General features: G+C 37.6%; 1 protein-coding gene across 15 annotated transcripts in view; it reads right to left on the reverse strand.

Moving 5' to 3' along the window:
• Positions 1 to 22,860, reverse strand: part of AHI1 (Abelson helper integration site 1) — a 222,774-nt gene that overhangs the window by 70,299 nt on the left and 129,615 nt on the right. For all 15 annotated transcript variants that reach the window (XR_008625786.2, XR_004672188.3, XM_034962898.3 and 12 more), the window contains one exon: positions 3,872 to 3,927. Coding sequence is in view for 13 of the 15 variants with exons in the window: in XM_034962898.3 (XP_034818789.3) it covers positions 3,872 to 3,927 (56 nt within the window). In the remaining 2 variants the exon portion in view is untranslated. The remainder of the gene's footprint in view (positions 1 to 3,871; positions 3,928 to 22,860) is intronic.

Genomic DNA, 22,860 nt, shown 5'->3' on the forward strand with positions numbered 1-22,860 from the left:
TTATTCATTCGAATAGGCCATATTGATGTCATTTGAATTTTATCATATTAGTTTTCACTGGAAGAGATTCAAAAACAGTACTCCTCAAGACACTAGAAATTATATATTCAGTATGGCTTATCATGTTTCAATGTATTTTACATGTATATTAATTCTGCCAGAAAATATGAAAAGCTATGGGATTTGCCACGCATATGATTGTACACTGAAAGGTAGATATGTTTTAACTATGTTCCAGGGGGACTACTTCCTTATGCTAGTTGCCATTTCCCTTTGATTTGCAAATAAGTCCTTCATTTAAAGTAAATACAGGACTCAAACTTGTGCTGACTTAACAATTAACTAACTTTTACACCTGCCTTTTAGGGTTCAGACAATAACCTCTGATTAATCTGGGCTGATATTATCCTTAACTTACTATAGGCGATAAGCAGGTGCAGAGGGACTAATTCTTAAAGTGGCATGATGTAAGTCTTTTCATATAATCTAACATCATGATTATCTCATGTCTTATTTACTTTTTCTATTATCAATAGTACAGTGTCTGAATGAATATCATTCAGGACAAAAATTAGTGAAAAGAAAGCCACACATTTAACCATCAAATCTGACCTAGGACATTAGGTATAAAGAAAATAAAACAATATCTATAATATACGAGCAGGCCACATAGGTTCCTTACACAAGAGAATGACTAGCAGTCTGATGTCCAGTGTCTCTTCTGCAATACTAAACGCCAGAATGCAAAGATAATCAACTTCCACAATGTTTTGAGGAGAAAAGGTTAAGTTCAAGTAATTAAAAATCTTGGCAAGCTGTCTAATAGTAAAGGCAATTGACAAGTATTTAAAAATATGCAGACTCAGATAATTCACTTCCCATTTTCTAATTCTTGAAGAACAACTAGAAAATGTACTCTGAGGTATAAACAAAATGAAGAGCTCAGCATGCCAAAAAAATTAAGTGATTATAGACAGTTAAAAATAGAGGTTTGATTCTTTTTGATGAAGGGGGTGTCACATCATGTGGAGATTTTTTTCACTTTCTATTAAAGGTATCTCAAAAAAACAAATATGGTACTATTTGTAAGAAAGAAAGAAAAAAAAAAAACCCAAACAAAAAAATCAAAGTTCATGTAGTAAATGAAAAACAAAAAGGAAACAAGTGAATTAAAAAGAGAGTGAGAGGTGACATGGAACAAAGGGACAGAGGTGGTTTTGTTCTCAGGCTGATCTTTATTTACTGAAGGGACACTGGATTGTATTATAGTACTATAGAATCAAACTCAAGTTTGATTGACCATAACCATATATTTACTGAAAACTTCATTTAGAATTCCAACTTGGAATGTTAAGAAACATATCGGCTGGGCGCGGTGGCTCATGCCTGTAATCCCAGCACTTTGGGAGGCCGAGGTGGGCGGATCACGAGGTCAGGAGTTTGAGGCCAGCCTGACCTACACGGTGAAACCCCATCTCTACTAAAAATACAAAAATTAGCTGGGCGTGGTCGTGGACGCCTGTAATCCCAGCTACTTAGGAGGCTGAGGCAGGAGAACTGCTTGAACCCGGGAGATGGACATTGCAGTGAACTGAGATTGTGCCACGGCACTCCAGCCTGGGCAACAGAGCGAGACTCTGTCTCAAAAAAAAAAACAAACAAACATATCTTTCCCTTGAAAAGAGGTCTGATAAATTCTCATTTGCTCACTTCCCTCACCCATTTAATGGCTGCAACTAGCATATACCACTCTCCTAGAACTGCCATTCATGGCAGTACTTGGAGCAAGGGGAATGTGGGCGTGAAAATGGGTAAAGAAGTAAGCTGGGAATTGAGGGTTAGGTCTGGGGTCGAGAAGTCACTCAGGGTCCCAGCCTCAGCTATTCTAAAATCCTGGCCCACTCCCTTTCTGTTTTTTTCTCAGGCTCTAACAGATACTTAAATCATGGTATCTCTTCTTTTTTTGGGTCAGTAGAATACAAAATTTGGGGCTACAAATATTCCACTTTGATAATTTTTAGACTCCTTTTTTTCCTCCCTAAACATTTTCTTCTCCTAAGCCCTTTAAAGAAAATAAGAGAATATAGGTTCAAGGATGGAAATTAGATAAAATTACATTTCTGTGAAAATCAGACTTTACTTGTCCTGGTCTGGGACCAGAGGGCACTGGGTAACAATAATGAACAGACTTATGATTCTATTTAGAGGTTATGGAGAAAGGGCAAAGATTAAGTGTTGGAAAGCCAGGGGCTGTTGGGGAGAGAGGTAGTAACATCCTTAGTTTGTAGTAGAGACACAGAAGGAGAAGAGTAGCCAATCCTTCCTCATAAAAATACATCAAAAAGGACTGAATATATTATTCAAATATATTAAAATAATAAATTTTTCTTAATTGCCATTCTTTAATTTTTTAATACTAAAGAATAAAATTTATATCATGTTATGGCTACTCTTTTAGCATACTTACTAAAGGATAACTGAAACATACATACTACAGTCAAGTTCTTTTTAATGATTATGCTAATTCCTCATGTACTGGTCTTTTCTGAAGTCCCACATATTAAGTTATCAAACACGTTAAATCAATCATAGGGATTTATTAGAAATAAAAAATAGAGTCAATTTGCTACTGAGGCATATATTAATCATCAACACAATTCAAATACTTTAATATTACCTTTATTTATTTATTTTTGAGATGGAGTCTTGCTCTGATGCCAGGCTGAAGTGCAGTGGTGCAATCTCGGCTCACAGCAACCTTCACCTCCTGGGTTCAAGCGATTCCCCTGCCTCAGCCCCCCAAGTAGCTGGGACTACAGGCATGCACCACCATGCCCAGATAATTTTTTGTATTTTAGTAGAGATGGGGTTTCACCATGTTGGCCAGGATGGTCTCAATCTCCTGACCTTGTGATCTGCCCGCCTTGGCCTCCCAAAGTGCTGGGATTACAGGCGTGAGCCACTGTGTCCGGCCATCTTTATTTTCTTAATTGGTACAGTTTGACTATCCCTAATCCAAAAACCTGAAATATGAAATCCTCCAAAATCTGAAACTTTATGAACATTGACATGACTTTCAAAGAAAATGTTCACTGGGACATTTTGTATTTCTAATTTTTGGCTCAGGGATGCAGGAAGTGTAACACAAATGTTCCAAAATTTGAAAAAGACCAAAATCCAAAACACTTCTGGTCCTAAGCATTTTGGATAAGGGATACTCAACCTATATTACCAAATCTTTCTCACAATAGGAAATGGAGAATCACAGGAAGTACTTGGAAGACTTATGAATGCAAAGGATAAGAAATAAGAGTAGGATTAGGGAATGTACAGTGTACTCTATATCATCTTATGAGTCTTTCAATTGCAAACTAGCAACTAATATATGTTTCACACAAATATCATATTCAGAGACTAAAAGGGAAATCTAATAATTATCTTCCTTCTATTAATACAACTTTTTAAATATAGTGAATAGATGCTATAATTGTTAAATGCCTTTTGTTGAGAAGAAGGATAAAAGATAAGACTTCAGTTCTATAATAATAAAGCAAAGTAACCTATAAGAGAAATGAAGCATAATGGCCTTTTTTCACTATTATAAAACATTCACTTTAAATAATGATGCTAGTGCACAAAATAACATTCATTTTTAGAAGGGCAAAAATCAATTTGCACAAATACTTAATTACATTATCAAAACTATAAATTATTTCTAAGTTAACAACATTAATATGAACAAATCTTGCAGGGATATAACTTTTGGCAAAAGGGAGGTTTTAAGAGTTTTCTACAATGGCACTGTAACTATAACCAGTATAATTTTGTAGTTTCTTAACACTTTTAACAACGTAGCAACAGACTGTCTTACCGTTGGTGCTGTATCTACCTGATGGTTACAAGGCCTTCTTTCTATGCTGATAATCCCTGTGGAAAGAAAACATTGTGAGTATTTGGTTATTAAGCCTGTCCATTTTATGTTGAAAATATTCATGCCATTTTATTGGAAAAACATTTATTATGACTCACACAGCTTCCAAGAAAAAAGTCTCACTTGGAAGGCAAGATCCTTTTAAGATGTATCATGAATTCTTTGGTCAGAAACAGTTGGTCTAAACTGACTCAAGGTTAGCTAAGCCTTTTTTCCCATTCAAGTGATGTCTAGCAATAGCGCAAGATGTGTCCATATCCTGCTCTCAACTCAAAAATTACACCATTATCTGGGCTCTGCTGCTTTTCCTCCATGAAAGTTTTATTTCTGATTCAAGGATATGAAGTTTTTAAAAAGAAGTATCACAAGGGCTATGAAGTGAATCACTACTGTCTTATTTTCTCAAAAGAATAAATAAATCCATCTGAATTTCTCTTTGATCATCTGACTTCCTACTATGACATACTCTATTTATTCAATCACCACGAGTATCTGAAGAAAAATGTTCCCCTGATTCCCTCCTTTAAAATGATAACACAGATGGCTAATCTTGAGAAATATTCTTTTATCATGTGTGGATTTATCTTTTTGTTCCCAATGTTCTCTACTGCATTTCTTTGTAATAAACACCCTTTCAGGACGTGACACAGGGGATCTCATCTGTAAAGATACTGGTTCAAAGTCTAACTCAAGTTAAAAATGAACACAAGTGTGGGTCTTGTTTAATTCCTAATTTCTGTCCACCAGCAAACTAACATGTAATTTAGGATATTAACATAGTTTGTTCAAACAATGCTAAAGGCTGTCATATGCAGGACAAGAGGCAAGAACTACAATGTCTGTTAATAGCAATTAGTAAAATTCCTAGTTTAAATGTTAGTTTCTCTTCTACAAGCATATGACTCATTTTTCTTAAAGTACGGTAAAGGATTAAGTGAGATCAACACAAACAATCACTTTTTATCGCTTTGCAAGAGTATTTTCAAAATGAATCATGAAACATGCAGTTTTTGTTTCATTAATTTTTTGTAACATTTATTGTTAGCCAGTGAAGTATAAAGCACTATACTACCTTCATTCAATTGACTAATATTTTTGAGTGGTTATTCTTGGTACTCAGTGATAAAAGATGAATATATTACAGTTTCTGACTATAAGAGTCTAGTAAAACATGGATATCCTTTTTTGAAGAATTACCACAGAGCAAATGAACAGAGTTTCATCTTAAGTGTAATAAAATCTTTAAGGTAATTTTGATGGAAAGACACTCTTATTCATAGAGTAACACCAGTTTTGGGTTAATTTTTTTTCAAAGGGTACAACATGCAGGCAAATAAGTAATGTAGATTCCTATTGTAAGATTTTAACAATATAGAAATACAGAGAGAATAAATCGAGAAATCCCAACTTTGTCAGCCCCTACAGTCTCACAATCCTAGCTGCAAACACTGAGAATAGTGTGGCATGGCAACTGGCTTTCAAATGAGAGGGGTCATGCCAGAGTTCAGCAATTAACAACATCTTACACACGTCTTCTCACTATTGTAATCTGACTGTTATAAAATTGACCTAGGCTGATTACTGATTTTTAAATTCTTATCTAAACAGAAAGTAATTTTAATTGGAGAAAAGGAACTTTAAAATAATAAAAACCAAGGCAAACCAGGCAAAAATCTATATATACAGTTTATACAATACCAAGAAAAAAACAAAAAAAACTCTACAGATTTTAGTGTTTCCATTTTAGGATAAGAATGTGTTGAAAATTAGAATTTCAAAAAGTGGATTATCCAAAGTTATAATCTTAGTTTTAAATTTAGATTACATATATAAATAATATAATTTGGAAATACAATCATGCATGTTTGTTCAAGCTTGCAGTAAAAAATATATAGAAAGGAATAAACTTTAGAAAAAAAGTATCAAAATAACTTCCTATTTTAGGTAAATTTTACTTAAAAATCTGTATTTGTATCTCATTTCACTTTTATTAATGTATAACAATAATTGAAAGCTCATAATAAGTAGCATGCTATAATGGTTAGTATTATATGTCTACTTAGCTAGGCCATGGTACCCAGATACTTGATCAAACATTATTCTAGATATTTCTTTGAAGATTTTAGATGGAATTAACATTTAAATCAACAGGCTTTGAGTAAAGCACACTGCCCTCCATGATGTTAAGTGGGCCTCATCCAATCAGATGAAGGCCTTAAGAAAATGACAACTCACCTGAGAGCGAGGGGATTCTGCCAACAGGCTGCCTTCAGACTGGAACTGCAACTCTTTCCTACGTCTCCCTCCTGTTGGCCTAGCCTGCAGATTTTGGTCTTGCCAGCCCCCACAATGTTTGAGACAATTCCTTAAAGTAAACCTTTCTCTCTCTATGGTCTTCCTACTGGTTCTGTTTCTCTGGAGAACCCTGACTAATAATATACTTACTTTCTGGGACATATGAAATAAATAAAAATGCTATTGTTTATACTCTAAATTATAAATGTTATGTTCATTCAACATAATTGTGTAGGAATATAGTTAAAATGTTGATGTTATTATGAAATATTTTAAAATCTGCATATATCCGAATGAACTCAGGAATATATAGATAGAATAAATCGACCTATCAACAAATAAAAATGAAAAAAATTATAAAAGCAGTCTGTCAGCAGAATAAAGAATCAATCTATCAATAAATATTACTGCTAGGTTGTCCAGTCTAACAATCTCTGCCTTTCAATGATTTGACTATTTACATTTAATGCAATTACTCATATGGCTTTGCTGAAGTTTAGCATTTTGCTATCTTATTGCATTTCTTTTTGTTCTTTTCTTCCTCTTTTTCTATATTCTTTTGCAATAGTCAAATAGTTTTACTCTTCCATTTTATGTCCTCTGATGGCTTTTTAGTTACATCTCTTCATATTTTTTAATGGCTAATGTAGAGATTACAACATACCACTGTACTATACCTTGAATTAGGATTTCTTCTACTTCAAGAATAATATAAGCAACTTAAAACAGTGTTAACCCCATTTATTCAACCACCCTTTATGCTTTTGCTGCCTTATATTTAACTTCTATATGTTATAAACACCAAAATATATTGTCAGTATTGTTGTTTTAAACTGATATATTTATCTTTATCCCTTCTTACAGATCCAGGCTTTCACATGAGATCATTAACCCCCTGTTATTTTGTAGTGTAAGTCTGCTGGTGACTATGTTTTTTCCTGAAAAATCTTTAGTAGGGATTCATTTACAAAGAATGTTTTGCTGGGTATTGAAATCTAGGTTAATAGCCATTTTCTTTTAGAAAATGATTTCATTCCATTATTTCTTATGAGAAGGAAGTCATCATTCTTATTATGATTTCCCTGAACGTAACACTTTTCCCCTCTGGCTGCTTTTGTAATTTTCTTTTTAGTTTAATCAGGAGGTACCTAGGTATGGTTTCATACACACACACACACACACACACACACACACACACACACACACGTGTGTATATTTATACTCTAAAGGAATATAAATTTTTCATTTTCTTCAGTTTAATTAGGAGGTATCTATGGTTTCATTTATATATATGTATACGTGTATGTGTGTTATCTTTGGATTTTGCTAAGCTTTTAAATTTTATTTTTTTTGATTTTATTTTTTATTTCAATAGGTCTTTGAGGAACAAGTGGTGTTTGGTTACATGGGTAAGTTCTTTAGTGGTGATTTATGAGATTTTGTGTATCTGTCACCCAAGCAGTGTACACTGTACCCAATGTGTACTCTTCTATCCCTCACCCCTGTCCCACCCTTTCCCCCAAGTCCCCAAAGTCCTTAGAATAAGAGTCTCCAATTCTATCCAGGTTGCTGTGAATGCCATTATTCCATTCCTTTTTATGACTAAGTAGTATTCCATGGTGTGTGTGTGTAGGTGTGAGTGTGTGTATATATATATATATGTATAAAGAAAATGTGGTGTATATACACATATATATACTTGTTGATTGATGGGCATTTGGGATGGTTCCGTATTTTTGCAATTGCAAATTGTGCTGCTATATATAAACACGTGTGTGCAAGTATCTTTTTTGTACAGTGACTTTTTTTTCCCTCTGGGTAGATGGTAGTGGGATTGCTGGAGCAAAAGTGCTACTTTTCTTAGGTTGGTGCAAAAGTAATTGCAGATTTTGCTAATTGAAACTAATGGCAAAAACCGCAGTAACTTTTGCACCAACCTAATAGTTCTTTAAGGAATCTCCACACTGTCTTCCATAGTGGTTGTACTAGTTCATATTCCCACCAGCAATGCAGGGATGTTCCCTTTTCACCACATTTACACCAACATCTATTATTTTTTGATTATGGCCATTATTGCAGGAGTAAGGTGGCATCACATTGCAGTTTTGACTTGCAGTTCCCTGATCATTAGTGATGCTGAGCATTTTTTCATATGCTTGTTGGCCATTTGTATATCTTCTTTTGACAACTGTCAATTGTCTATGCATGTCCTTAGCCCACTTTGTGATGGGATTTTTTTTTTCTTGCTGATTTGTTTGAGTTCCTTGTAGATTCTGGATAGTAGTCCTTTGTCAGATGCATACTTTGAGAAGATTTTCTCCCACTCTGTGGGTTCTCTGTTTACTCTGCTGATTCTTTTGCTGTGCAGAAGCCTTTTAGTTTAAGTTCCATCTATTTATCTTTGTTTTTGTTGCAATTGCTTTTGGGTTCTTGATCATAAAGTCTTTGCCTAAGCCAATGTCTAGTAGTGTTTTTCTGATATTATCTTCCAGAATTTTTATGATTCTGGGTCTTAGATTTAAGTCTTTCATCCATCTTGAGTTGATTTTTGTATAAAGTGAGAGATGAGGATCCAGTTTCATTCTTCTACATGTGGCTTGCCAATTATCCCAGCACCATTTGTTGAACAGGGTGTCCTTTCCTCACTCTATGTTTTGTTTGCTTTGTCGAAGATCAGTTGGCTGTTAAGTATGTGGGTTTATTTCTGGGTTCTCTATTCTGTTCCATTGGTCTAATATCAGTACTATGCTCTTTCGGTGACTATAGCTTTATAATATAGTTTGAAGTTGGGTAATGTGATGCCTCCAGATTTGTTCTTTTTGCTTAGTCTTGCTTTCGCTACATGGGCTCTTTCTTTGGTTCCATATTAATTTTAGGATTGTTTTCTAGTTCTGCGAAAAATGATGGTGGTATTTTGATGGAAATTGCATTGAATTTTTTATTGCTTTTGGCAGTACGGTCATTTTCACAATATTGGTTTTACCCATCCATGAGCATGGGATGTGTTTCCATCTTTTTTTGGTGTCATCTGTGATTTCTTTCAGCACTGTTTTTTACTTTTCCTTGTAGAGATCTTTCACCTCCTTGGTTAGGTACATTCCTAAGTATTTTATTTTATGTTTTGCAGCTACTGTAAAGGGGGTTCAGTTCTTGGTTTGATTCTCAGCTTGGTCACTGCTGCTATTTAGCAGTGCTACTGATTTGTGTACATTGATTTTGCATCCAGAAACTCTACTGAATTAATTTATCAGATCTAGGAGCTTTTTGGATGAGTCTTTAGCGTTTTCTAGGTATACAATCATATCATTGGCAAACAGTGACAGTTTGACTTCTTTACTGATTTGAATGTCCTTTATTTCTTTCCCTTGTCTGACTGCTATGGCTAGGACTTCCAGTATTATGTTGAACAGAAGTGGTGAAAGTGGGCATCCTTGTCTTGTTCCAGTTCTCAGGGGGAGTTCTTTCAACTTTTCCTTGTTCAGTATAATGTTGGCTGTGGGTTTGTCACAGATGGCTCTTATTACCTTAAGGTATGTCCCTTCTACATCAATTTTGCTGAGGGTTTTAATCATAAAGGACGCTGGATTTTGTCAAATGCTTTTTCTCTTGAGATGACCATATGACTTTTATTTTTAATTCTGTTTAAGTTGTGTATCACACTTATTGACTTGCATATGTTAAACCATCCCTGCTTGATCATGGCACATTATCTTTTTGATATGCTACTGGATTTGGTTAGCTAGTATTTTGTTGAGGATTTTTGCATTTATGTTAATCAGGGATATTGGTCTGCGGTTTTCTTTTTTTTTTTGTTACGTCCTTTCCTGGCTTTGGTATTACGGTGATACGGGATTCATAGAATGATTTAGGAAAGATTCCCTTGTTCTCTATCTTTTGGAATAGTGTCAGGAGGATTGGTAACAATTCTTCTTTGAATGTCTGATAGAATTCAGCTGTGAATCCATCTAGTCCTGAACTTATTTTTGATGGCAAATTTTTTATTACCATTTCAATCTTTGTGCTTGTTATTGGTCTGTTCAGAGTTTCTATTTTTATGCTGTTTTATCCAGAAGGATAGTATATTTCCAGCAATTTATCTATCTCCTCTAGGTTTTCTGATTTGTATGCATAAAGGCTTTCACAGTAGTCTTGAACAATCTTTTGTATTTCTGTGGTTTGGTTGTAATATCCCCCATTTCGTTTCTAATTGAGCTTATTTGGATCTTCTCTCTTCTTTTCTTGGTTAATCTCACTAATGGTCTATCGATTTTGTTAATCTTTTCAAAGAACCAGCTTTTCATTTCATTCATCTTTTGTATTTTTTTGTTGTTTCATTTAGGTCTGCTCTGATCTTTGTTATTTTTTCTCTTCTGCTGGGTTTGGGTTTGGTTTGTTCTTGTTTCTCTAGTTCCTTGAGGTGTGACCTTAGTTTGTCTGCCTGTGCTCTTTCAGATGATTGTAGGCATTTACGGCTATGAACTTTCCTCTTAGCACTGCTTTTGCTGTATCCCAGCAGTTTTGACAAGTTGCATCACTATTATCATCCAGTTCAAAGAATTTTTAAATTTCCATCTTGATTTCATTGTTGACCCAATGATCATTTGGGATCTGTTTATTTAACTTCCATGTATTTACATGGTTTTGAGGGTTCCTTTTGGAGTTCCTTCATTTATGAAGCTTAGTTCCTCTGGATACAAAATTCTTGGCTGATGATTGTTTTGTTTAAGGAGGCTAAAGATAGGACCCCAATCCCTTCTAGCTTCTAGGATTTCTGCTAAGAAATCTGCTGTTAATCTGACAGATTTTCCTTTATAGGTTACCTGATGCTTTTGCCTCACAGCTCTTAAGATTCTTTCCTTCATCTTGACTTTAGATAACCTGATGATGTGACTAGGTGATGATCTTTTTGTGATGAATTTCCCAGGTGTTCTTTGAGCTTCTTATATTTGGATGTCTGTATCTCTAGCAAGACCAGGGAAGTTTCCCTAGATTATTCCCTCAAGTATGTTTTCCAAACTTTTGGATTTCTCTTCTTCCAGGAACACCAATTATTCTTAGATTTGGTCATTTAACATAATACCAAACTTCTGAGAGGCTTTGTTCATTAAAAATTTTTTTTCTTTGTCTTTGTCGGCTTGGGTCAATTAGAAAGCCTTGTCTTTCAGCTCTTATGTTGTTTCTTTTACTTGTTTGAGTCTATTGGTAAGGCTTTCCAGTGTATTTTGCATTTCCCTAAGTGTGTCCTTCATTTCCAGAAGTTGTGATTGTTTTTTTTTTTATGCTGTTTCTCTGGAGATTTTTCCATCCATATCCTGTATCATTTAAAAAATCTCTTTAAGTTGGTATTCACCTTTCTCTGGTGCCTCCTTGAGTAGCTAAATAATTGACCTTCAGAATTCTTTTTCTGGCAATTCAGAGATTTCTTCTTGGTTTGGATCCATTGCTGGTGAGCTAGTGTGATCTTTTGGGGGTGTTAAAGAACCTTGTTTTGTCATATTACCAGAATTGTTTTTCTGGCTCCTTCTCATTTGGGTAGATTATATCAGAGGGGAAGATCTGTGGCTCAAGGACTATTGTTCAGATTCTTCTGTCCCACGGGATGCCCCTGATGTGGTGCTCTCCCCATTCCCCTGAGGATGGGGCTTCCTGAGAGCTGTGATCGTTGTTTCTCTTCTGGGCCCAGCCACCCAGCAGAGCCACCAGGCTCCGTGTTGGTACTGAGGAGTTTCTGCAGAGTCTGGTGATGTGATCCGTCTTCAGGTCTCTCAGCCATGGATACCAGCGCCTGCACTGGTGGAGGTAGCAGGGGAGTGAAGTGGATTCTGTGATGGTCCTTGGTTGTAGTTTTGTTTAGTGTGCTGGTTTTGTGTTGGTTGGTTTCCAGCCAGAAGGTGGTGCTTTCAAGAGAACATAAGCTATGGTAGAATAGGGAGGCTACAAGCTTGCCCTAGGGTCACCTGGATAAGTATTCAGGTTTCTTAGGTGGTGGGCAGGGCCACAGAGCTCCCAAGAGATTATATCCTTTGTCTTAAGGTACCAGGACAGGTAGAGAAAGACCATGGTGGTGGTGGGGGGCGCCCGCAGGATTAGGTATGTCTGAACTCAGACTCTCTTTGGGCGGGGCTTGCCGCAACTGCTGTGTGGGATGGGAATGTGGTTCTCAGGCTGATGGAGTTACTTTCCCAGGAAGATTATGGCTGCCTCTGCTGTGTCATATAGGTCACCAGGGAAGTGAAGGAAAGGCAGTAGTTACAGGCCTCACCCAGTTCCCATGCATCCCAAAATGCCACTCTCGTTCCCACTCTACCCCTCAGTAGCAAAGAGTTTATTTCCAGGCAGCCAGTGAGCAGGGTTGAGAACTTGCCCCAGGCTACAAGCCTCCCTTCTGAGAAAGCAAGCAGGGCTTTCAGGTTTTGCACCTTCCCACCTGCTGTGGATTCTGTGCTCATATCTGCACTCCTCATTTGCTCCCTCCTTTGGATTCTGTCCAGGAAACTTTGCCTTCAGTTGAAATTGTTACAAACTTCAGCTAGAAGTTTCCTTCTCCTTGTCGTCTTTCTTCAATTCCACTGGCAGCCCTCCCCAAGGACTCCTGCAAGACAGTCAGGAATGCAGGAATGGCTTCCCTGAGGACCAAGAGTGCCCACAGGGCTCTTCCCACTGCTTCCTCTACCCCTATATTTCACTCGGCTCTCTAAATTTGTCTCAGCTCCAGGTAAGGTCAAATCCTTTTCTGGTGATCTGGACCTTCAGGTTCCCCAGTGAGGATGTGTGTTCAGGGGTGGACATTCCTTCTCTCACTCTTTGGGCACTAAGTTTTTCAGCTGTCTCACAGAGCATGTAGCAGCAAGCTGCCCCCTCTAACAGGTCTGTGGATTCTCTCGGCTTTTCTGGTAGTAGTTCTTGGAGCAAAAGTTCACAATGTGATTCTCTGTGCACTGCTCTGTCTGTCCAAGTGGGAGCTGCAAGTTAGTCCTGCCTCCTATCTGCCATTTTGAGACAGCATCAACACAGTTATGGAAACAAGCTTTAAATGAAACAAGCTTTAAATGCTGATGACTGCTTCTCCTTGCTAAGCTTTTTATGTCTATAGGTTGTCTTTAATTAGAGGAAAACTACTAGCCCATTATTTCTTCAAATATTTCTTCACCCATATTTTCTGTTTTCCTTCTGCAATTCCAGTTGCATGTTTAATCCATTTCACAGGGACACACAGATATGACTCTTTCTTCTTCCCATGCCTCCTCTTCATCTTTGTTTCAATTTGAATAATCTGTACAATTTTTATTGTTTTGCCCTCCAGTTCAGTGGTCCTTTCTTTTAAGGTGTCCTATCTGTTGTTATCTGCTGTTATCTGTTGTTAGGTCCATCTAATGAATTTTCATTTTATCTGTTATAATCTTCAGGTCTAGACTATAATACATTTATTTTTTAGGATTTCCATTTAAGAGAAATGGAAATCCTGACTTCCATGAAATTCTCCATCTTTGCACTCCTTTTGCTCATGGTTCCTCATAAGTTATTTAACATACGTGTAACAGATATTTTAAAATTCTTGCTTGCTAATGCCAACATTTTGATTATCTGTAGGATTCCTTTTATTCATTGTTCTTTTTCTTTGTTATGGGTCATCTATTTCTGCTAATTCACATGCCTCAGAATTTGATTATAGGTTAGAACTGCCAGACATGTAATCAGTAGACTGAAATAGCAAACGTCTTCCCTCAGAAAAGGCTCACCATTTCCTTTTTCAGAAAGCTAGGGTGAGGGGTAGATCTCTTTTCAAATCAGGAGTTGACTTGGGTTGGGACTGGGCTGTTGCTTAGTTAATTTCAATACACCTACTATAACTCTCCCCAAAATGAGATGAGTTATTCCTTCTAGGGGGACTTTAGGATTTAAACTTCTAGAGATTATGGGAACTCTCTCTGCCTTACTCCCAGTTTCCTGTCAGTGCTTAAGCTTCAAAAGTCCTCTTGGGGAGAACTGATAGGTGGAGAGGACTGAGTGACATTTGGGATCTTTCAGATTCCAATCTATCATGCCAGTCCACATAGTCCTTAGAAGTTCAGCTAATCTCTCCTTGCCTCAGCAGTAGCTCTGATTATAGAAGGCTTGCTCCTCTGCTTGCCTGGTTTCTATCTCAATAAATGTTCCCATGTATTTAAGTGACTGCTTGTCTTTACTTCTTTATGCAGTAGGGTTCATTTCTCTTTGCAATTTATTTTATTTAGAATTCTCTGTGACCACATCTCTTTGATGGCTTTTTAGTTTATGTGAGGTCTTCCAATAATATGGTAAGAGTGATGATCATTACAATGTACATATTAATTAGAAGCAAAACTCTACTTCCAATTATTTATATGGTTGCTTTTTAAAATTTTCTTGTTTTCGGTCTATTTCAGTGGATACTCCTTTTTTTTCTTGCCTGTTGATCTTGAATTCTTGTTTTCAATTTTACCAACACTTAAAATCTGCTATTAGTTCCCTTCTGGATTCTAACAGTAATAAATACATTTATTATTTATCCAAATAAATTTATGTCTAAACCTCTCTCCAACCAAGATACTATACATACCAATATCTCCTTGCTCCACATCAAGATTGAACTTTTAGAAGGCTTTTATTTCTCTATTCTTTTTATATAGTTAAGTTTAAAGAGATAAAAATGCATGGGAATTTGTAGAAGTGCTAAGTGTGAATTTATGAAACAAAATGATATAGTGTAAGAAAACACCTAATTTTTTCCTCTATGCCTAACAGAAAAATCTAATGTTTTCCTCTGTCTTGAGATTTCTATTTCATTGAATTGTCATTTGGTTACAGTACTCTCTAAATCCTTGTATATCCAAATATGCCTTCCTTTGGATAAGAAACCCTTTATCTTGGTTGCCTATATGTTATTCCACTATCAGCCAGCTTCTAGTGTTTTAGATATGTCAGGTGCTCATGTGATTTTCTTTCCTATGTAAAGAACCTGTTCCTCCTCTATAGAAGCTTGTGATATTTTTCCTTTACCTAGGAAATCAGGAATTTCACTAGAGTACGGCTGAGTGCCTTTGTTATCATTAATCTTTTCCCGGGACTTGATAAACCCTTTGACCTGCAGAGTCTTATTCTTCTGCTCAGGGAAATTTTATTCTATTATTTAATTTTATAGCTATCTTTACCTTCACAACTTTTATCTTCATGATAATCTTTTCAACTAATCTTCTATGTGAACATCCTTTCTACTCTAGAGATTTTAACATTTGAAGTCATATAGTTTAGTTTCTTTCTAAAGATCTACAAAGACTAAGACAAGAAGGCTAGCAAACCCTGGAGTATATATCAGAATGAAGTTTTCCTGGGATCTCAGTGCCAATATGTCAAGGCAAAGGGTTGGGGTGGGAGGACTTTGTTCTACTCGGTGTTGAGCAAGGATCTGTGCAGGGTAAGCAGGCTTTTTCCAAAGGTGTGAGTAGAAAATTAAGTTTTCAGAGTTCATTGAGGGCTTTCAGCCAGCAGAAGCTATAAATCCCCTTAGAAATGGGCAATATCTGTAAGTTTAATGTTTGTAGTACAATAAGGGCCTAGCAGATCCTGTGAATCATAATAACCCTAATAAGGGTCTATACACCTGGAAGAAATGGTTTCTAGAAGAACTGGCATTCAGTCCCAGTCATTGGGAGATGGCTGTAACTTGCAACTGATGAGACTTGAGAAGAGAGCCTTACTCCTGTGCCCCAGCAGAGGGGTATCAGTTGGGCAGGTTTGATTTTGCTACAACTCAGACTTCCATCAGTATAGTTGGGGCAATAGACCACGAAGAGGCAAAGAAAATAATTTTCTTCAAGAGCCTCAGTAGCCTGAAGAAGAAGAAATAAACTAGAACTGGTAGTGACACTGATGACAATGGAAGAATTAGAGAGTCTTTTAAATTAAACCAAAACAAACAAAAAACAACTATTAAGATTTCTTGCCAGGTGCAGTGGCTCATGTCTGTAATTCCAGCACTTGGGGAGGCTGAGGCAGAATTGTTTAAGCCCGGGAGTCTGAGACTAGCCCTGGCAACATAGCGAGACCCTGTCTCTACCGGAAAAAAAAAAAGAAAAAAAAAAGAAAAAAAAAAATTAGCTGGATGTGGGTGTGCATGTGTAGTCCAGCTACTTGGGAGGATGGCTTGAGTTGAGCCTGGGAGGTCAAGGCTTCAGTGAGCTATGGTTGCACCACTGCACTCCAGCCCAGGTGACAGGGTGAGACTTTGTCAAATACACACAAAAGTTTAAGTTAATCACTAAACAACAAGATAACCCTATTTTAAAGGAAGGAAACAGTGGCTTTCAGAAAGTAAATTAGAAGGTAGGTAACATTCCTAAGGTCATATAACTAAAAGCAGCAGTACCTGGACTGACACCCACACCTCTAAGCCACAAACCCTTCAGACCCATTTATGTGTTTGTTTACAAGCCCCTGTGGTTGGGACCTGATTTTTTTCATCTTCATATCCACAGTGCCTAACCCAAATGCTTAAAATACAGAAGGTCTTCAAGAATTGACTCAAATATTAACTGAATGAATCTATTCTCCTATGCCACATTCACCAGATTCATATGCTACAATGCAGTGTTAGGTGTATTAGTCATCAGAATGCCTGAGTTAACGTACTAGGACTGTTTTAAAAAACGTTAATTTACCCTTTGGTAATGTTCCTAAACTTAGTGCAAAACTGAAATGTATTACAGTCATGTGCTGACTAATGATGTTTTAGTCAATGACAGATCGCATATACAATGAGGGTCTCATAAGATTATAATACTGAATTTTGCTGTACCTTTTCTATGTTTAGATACACAATTTTTACCATTGTGTTACAACTGCCTATGGCATTAGGTATGGTCACATGCTGTACAGGTTTGTAGTGTAGGAACAGTTGGCCATACCATATAGCTTAGGTGTAGTAGGCTATACTATCTAGGTTTGTGTAAGTACACTCTATGATATTTGCATAATGAAAAAAATCACCTAACTATGCATTTCTTAAAATGTATCGCCACTGTTAAGCAATGCATGACTATACTTAAACATTTCCCTAATTTCCCAGATACTAATACAGTCTAGAGAAGATAATAAAAGAAATTTTATGTTTCTTGGGAGACACTTTCAGTATTTATTTTGTAGAAAATCAGATCATGACATTTTATTCCACTGTACCTAATCTGAACAGCTGAAAGCATACATTTTTTAGTTTTCCTAAACCCTACCAACCTTTAACTCAGGACTACGATCAAAGAAAGAAGAACAAAGACAAACAGATATGCTGCAAAACAAAACCAGACAGGAACATGTGCCAAGTTTTGAAGACAGAACATATATCCAGCAATCTTATGTATCATTACCAAATGGTTACAAGCTACTTGCTAAGCACAAGGCACTGTTCTGGGAACAGGAGAAGCTCTAACCTCCCTTTCATGACATCTTAAGAGTTACTTGTTTCGGACAGTATGATACCTATGCATCCTATGTCAGTTTTGGCAATCCCCGGGGATCTTTCTATATAGAACAGAGATAGAATTATGGTTTGATTATCTGTGCCTATGAAAACATGAAATTTATTACATTCCAGTAGAATACAGTTACAGAAGGCAGAGATCTTTTCTGCTAGTTTATATATACATACATATATATATATATTTTTTGAGATGGAGTCTTGCTCTGTTGCCTAGGCTGGAGTGTAGTGGTGCAATCTCGGCTTACTGCAAGCTCCACCTCCAGGTTCACGCCATTCTCCTGCCTCAGCCTCCCGAGTAGCTGGGACTACAGGTGCCCGCCATCACGCCTGGCTAATTTTTTGTATTTTTAGTAGAGACGGGGTCTCAGTGTGTTAGCCAGGCTGGTCTCGATCTCCTGACCTCGTGATCCACCCTCCTCAGCCTCCCAAAGTGCTGGGATTACAGGCGTGAGCCACTGCGCTCGGCCCTTTTCTGCTAGTTTAATGTGAAGAAGTTATCTGTACTGAGACTGCAAGCCTTTCTTAAGAACTGGAAAAGAAGGTAAACTACGTTTTGCAGATAATATAATTTTATATCTAGTAAGTCCAAAAGAATCAATGCTAAAATTAACACAATCAGTACCAGAACTAATAAACTGGAAAGTCAGCATCATATAAAATTTAATATACAAAAGTCAATTTCTCTTACATATTCAAACAAATTAGAAGATATAATGAAAGAATATTTCACTTATAAGGGCAATATAAATAATAATATGAATAAATACAACAAAAAATGTGTAAAACAGTATGAAGAACACCTTAAAATACTTCTGAAAAACACAAAAGTCCAGGTGGCCCTTGACTTATGAAGGTCTGACTTAACAATTTTTCAACTTTACCATACTTTGAAAGTAACATGCTTTCAGTGGAAAGCATACTTTGAGTACCCATACAACTACTCAGTTTTTCACTTTCAGTGGAATATTCAATAAATTACATGAGATATTCAACACTTAATTATAAAATAGGCTTTGTCTTAGATGATGTGGCCCAACTGTATGCTAATGTAAGTGCTCTGAGCATGTTTAAGGCAGGCTAGGCTAAAGTATGATGTTTGGTAGGTTTGGATGCTTTTCTGACATATTATGGGTTTACTGGGCTATAACTCTATTGTAAGTCGAGGAGTATCTAGTTGGAACATCCCATGTTGTGTGACAAGACAATGTAGCATCATATAAATGTGAGCTCTCCCCAAGACAATATATAAATTTAATAGGATTTTAATTTTTAAAAAGTTTTTTTTTTCCAGCACTAGAAAAGTTGATTCTGAAAATCATATAGAAGAACATGTAAGAATACCTTAAAAAAATCCCCAGGGGAAAAAAACGAGCAACCACTGGAAATAAACACTACTCAATATTAGTATATATCATAAAAAGCCTCTGTAACTAAAATAATGCAATATTAACACGAGTAGCCATGTAGATGAACAGAATAGATTAAAATGTTTAGAAAAAGATTCAAGTACATACGGTTTATGAAGAAGAAGAGATGTTTTCATATACATGGTGTTGGGACAATATGTTGAGGACAAGTGGATGGACATTTTGAAAAATAAATTGAATCCATACTTTGCAACATTTGTACTGCAAAGTCAAAAGCCAAATGACAAAATGGGAAAAATATTTGTAGCCTTTATTATTGATAAATGACAAGGCTCCCTATTATGTCAAACGAAAGCATACAAATATACAATAAAGACAACTGGGAATATCAATATAAACTTGATTTTGTAAAAATATATTTTCAAGTTATGTTCACTGAAAGGATCTAGAAGGAATGATTCCCCAATAGCAATGAGTGTACTTAGTCCCAGATTTTAGTTTCTAAATTGCATTACCTACTAATAGTATCAGAGTTCTTTGGAGAAATGACCGATTCCAGCTCTGGGGTAGGGATAGTACCAGACGAACTTAGGACATTATAAGCACAGAAGTGCTCAAAGGCTAACTGGTTCATATCAAAGGACATAAGAGCAGGAATGAATGGGCTCTCCTTCGCCAAACTGGGGACAATTTGAGCCACACTCAAAAAATGTTAGAAAAGTAGTACAACAAATTGAATGAAAAAAACCCATAGGTGGGAGGAGCCAAGATGGCCGAATAGGAACAGCTCCGGTCTACAGCTCCCAGGGTGAGCGACGCAGAAGACGGTGATTTCTGCATTTCCATCTGAGGTACCGGGTTCATCTCACTAGGGAGTGCCAGACAGTGGGCGCAGGCCAGTGGGTGCGCGCACCGTGTGCGAGCCGAAGCAGGGCGAGGCATTGCCTCACCTGGGAAGCGCAAGGGGTCAGGGAGTTCCCTTTCCGAGTCAAAGAAAGGGGTGACGGACGCACCTGGAAAACTCGCGTCACTCCCACCCGAATATTGCGCTTTTCAGACCGGCTTAAAAAACGGCGCACCACGAGACTATATCCCACACCTGGCTCAGAGGGTCCTACGCCCTCGGAATCTCGCTGATTGCTAGCACAGCAGTCTGAGATCAAACTGCAAGGCGGCAGCGAGGCTGGGGGAGGGGCGCCCGCCATTGCCCAGGCTTGCTTAGGTAAACAAAGCAGCCGGGAAGCTCGAACTGGGTGGAGCCCCAAGGAGGCCTGCCTGCCTCTGTAGGCTCCACCTCTGGGGGCAGGGCACAGACAAACAAAAAGACAGCAGTAACCTCTGCAGACTTAAATGTCCCTGTCTGACAGCTTTGAAGAGAGCAGTGGTTCTCCCAGCACGCAGCTGGAGATCTGAGAACGGGCAGACTGCCTCCTCAAGTGGGTCCCTGACCCCTGACCCCCGAGCAGCCTAACTGGGAGGCACCCCCAAGCAGGGGCACACTGATACCTCACACGGCAGGGTATTCCAACAGACCTGCAGCTGAGGGTCCTGTCTGTTAGAAGGAAAACTAACAAACAGAAAGGACATCCACACCGAAAACCCATCTGTACATCACCATCATCAAAGACCAAAAGTAGATAAAACCACAAAGATGGGGAAAAAACAGAACAGAAAAACAGGAAACTCTAAAATGCAGAGCACCTCTCCTCCTCCAAAGGAACGCAGTTCCTCACCAGCAATGGAACAAAGCTGGATGGAGAATGATTTTGACGAGCTGAGAGAAGAAGGCTTCAGACGATCAAATTACTCTGAACTACGGGAGGACATTCAAACCAAAGGCAAAGAAGTTGAAAACTTTGAAAAAAATTTAGAAGAATGTATAACTAGAATAACCAACACAGAGAAGTGCTTAAAGGAGCTGATGGAGCTGAAAACCAAGGCTCGAGAACTACGTGAAGAATGCAGAAGCCTCAGGAGCCGATGCGATCAACTGGAAGAAAGGGTATCAGCAATGGAAGATGAAATGAATGAAACGAAGCGAGAAGGGAAGTCTAGAGAAAAAAGAATAAAAAGAAATGAGCAAAGCCTCCAAGAAATATGGGACTATGTGAAAAGACCAAATCTACGTCTGATTGGTGTACCTGAAAGTGATGCGGAGAATGAAACCAAGTTGGAAAACACTCTGCAGGATATTATCCAGGAGAACTTCCCCAATCTAGCAAGGCAGGCCAACGTTCAGATTCAGGAAATACAGAGAACGCCACAAAGATACTCCTCGAGAAGAGCAACTCCAAGACACATAATTGTCAGATTCACCAAAGTTGAAATGAAGGAAAAAATGTTAAGGGCAGCCAGACAGAAAGGTCAGGTTACCCTCAAAGGGAAGCCCATCAGACTAACAGCGGATCTCTCGGCAGAAACCCTACAAGCCAGAAGAGAGTGGGGGCCAATATTCAACATTCTTAAAGAAAAGAATTTTCAACCCAGAATTTCATATCCAGCCAAACTAAGCTTCATAAGTGAAGGAGAAATAAAATACTTTACAGACAAGCAAATGCTGACCGATTTTGTCACCACCAGGCCTGCCCTAAAAGAGCTCCTGAAGGAAGCGCTAAACATGGAAAGGAACAACCGGTACCAGCCGCTGCAAAATCATGCCAAAATGTAAAGACCATCAAGACTAGGAAGAAACTGCATCAACTAACGAGCAAAATCACCAGCTAACATCATAATGACAGGATCAAATTCACACATAACAATATTAACTTTAAATGTAAATGGACTAAATTCTCCAATTAAAAGACACAGACTGGCAAGTTGGATAAAGAGTCAAGACCCATCAGTGTGCTGTATTCAGGAAACCCATCTCACGTGCAGAGACACACATAGGCTCAAAATAAAAGGATGGAGGAAGATCTACCAAGCAAATGGAAAACAAAAAAAGGCAGGGGTTGCAATCCTAGTCTCTGATAAAACAGACTTTAAACCAACAAAGATCAAAAGAGACAAAGAAGGCCATTACATAATGGTAAAGGGATCAATTCAACAAGAGGAGCTAACTATCCTAAATATTTATGCACCCAATACAGGAGCACCCAGATTCATAAAGCAAGTCCTGAGTGACCTACAAAGAGACTTAGACTCCCACACATTAATAATGGGAGACTTTAACACCCCACTGTCAACATTAGACAGATCAACGAGACAGAAAGTCAACAAGGATACCCAGGAATTGAACTCAGCTCTGCACCAAGCGGACCTAATAGACATCTACAGAACTCTCCACCCCAAATCAACAGAATATACATTTTTTTCAGCACCACACCACACCTATTCCAAAATTGACCACATAGTTGGAAGTAAAGCTCTCCTCAGCAAATGTAAAAGAACAGAAATTATAACAAACTATCTCTCAGACCACAGTGCAATCAAACTAGAACTCAGGATTAAGAATCTCACTCAAAGCCGCTCAACTACATGGAAACTGAACAACCTGCTCCTGAATGACTACTGGGTACATAACGAAATGAAGGCAGAAATAAAGATGTTCTTTGAAACCAACGAGAACAAAGACACAACATACCAGAATCTCTGGGACGCATTCAAAGCAGTGTGCAGAGGGAAATTTATAGCACTAAATGCCCACAAGAGAAAGCAGGAAAGATCCAAAATTGACACCCTAACATCACAATTAAAAGAACTAGAAAAGCAAGAGCAAACACATTCAAAAGCTAGCAGAAGGCAAGAAATAACTAAAATCAGAGCAGAACTGAAGG

The sequence above is a fragment of the Pan paniscus genome, chromosome 5 (assembly GCF_029289425.2).
Source record: "Pan paniscus chromosome 5, NHGRI_mPanPan1-v2.0_pri, whole genome shotgun sequence".
NCBI classification, from domain to species: Eukaryota; Metazoa; Chordata; class Mammalia; order Primates; family Hominidae; genus Pan; species Pan paniscus.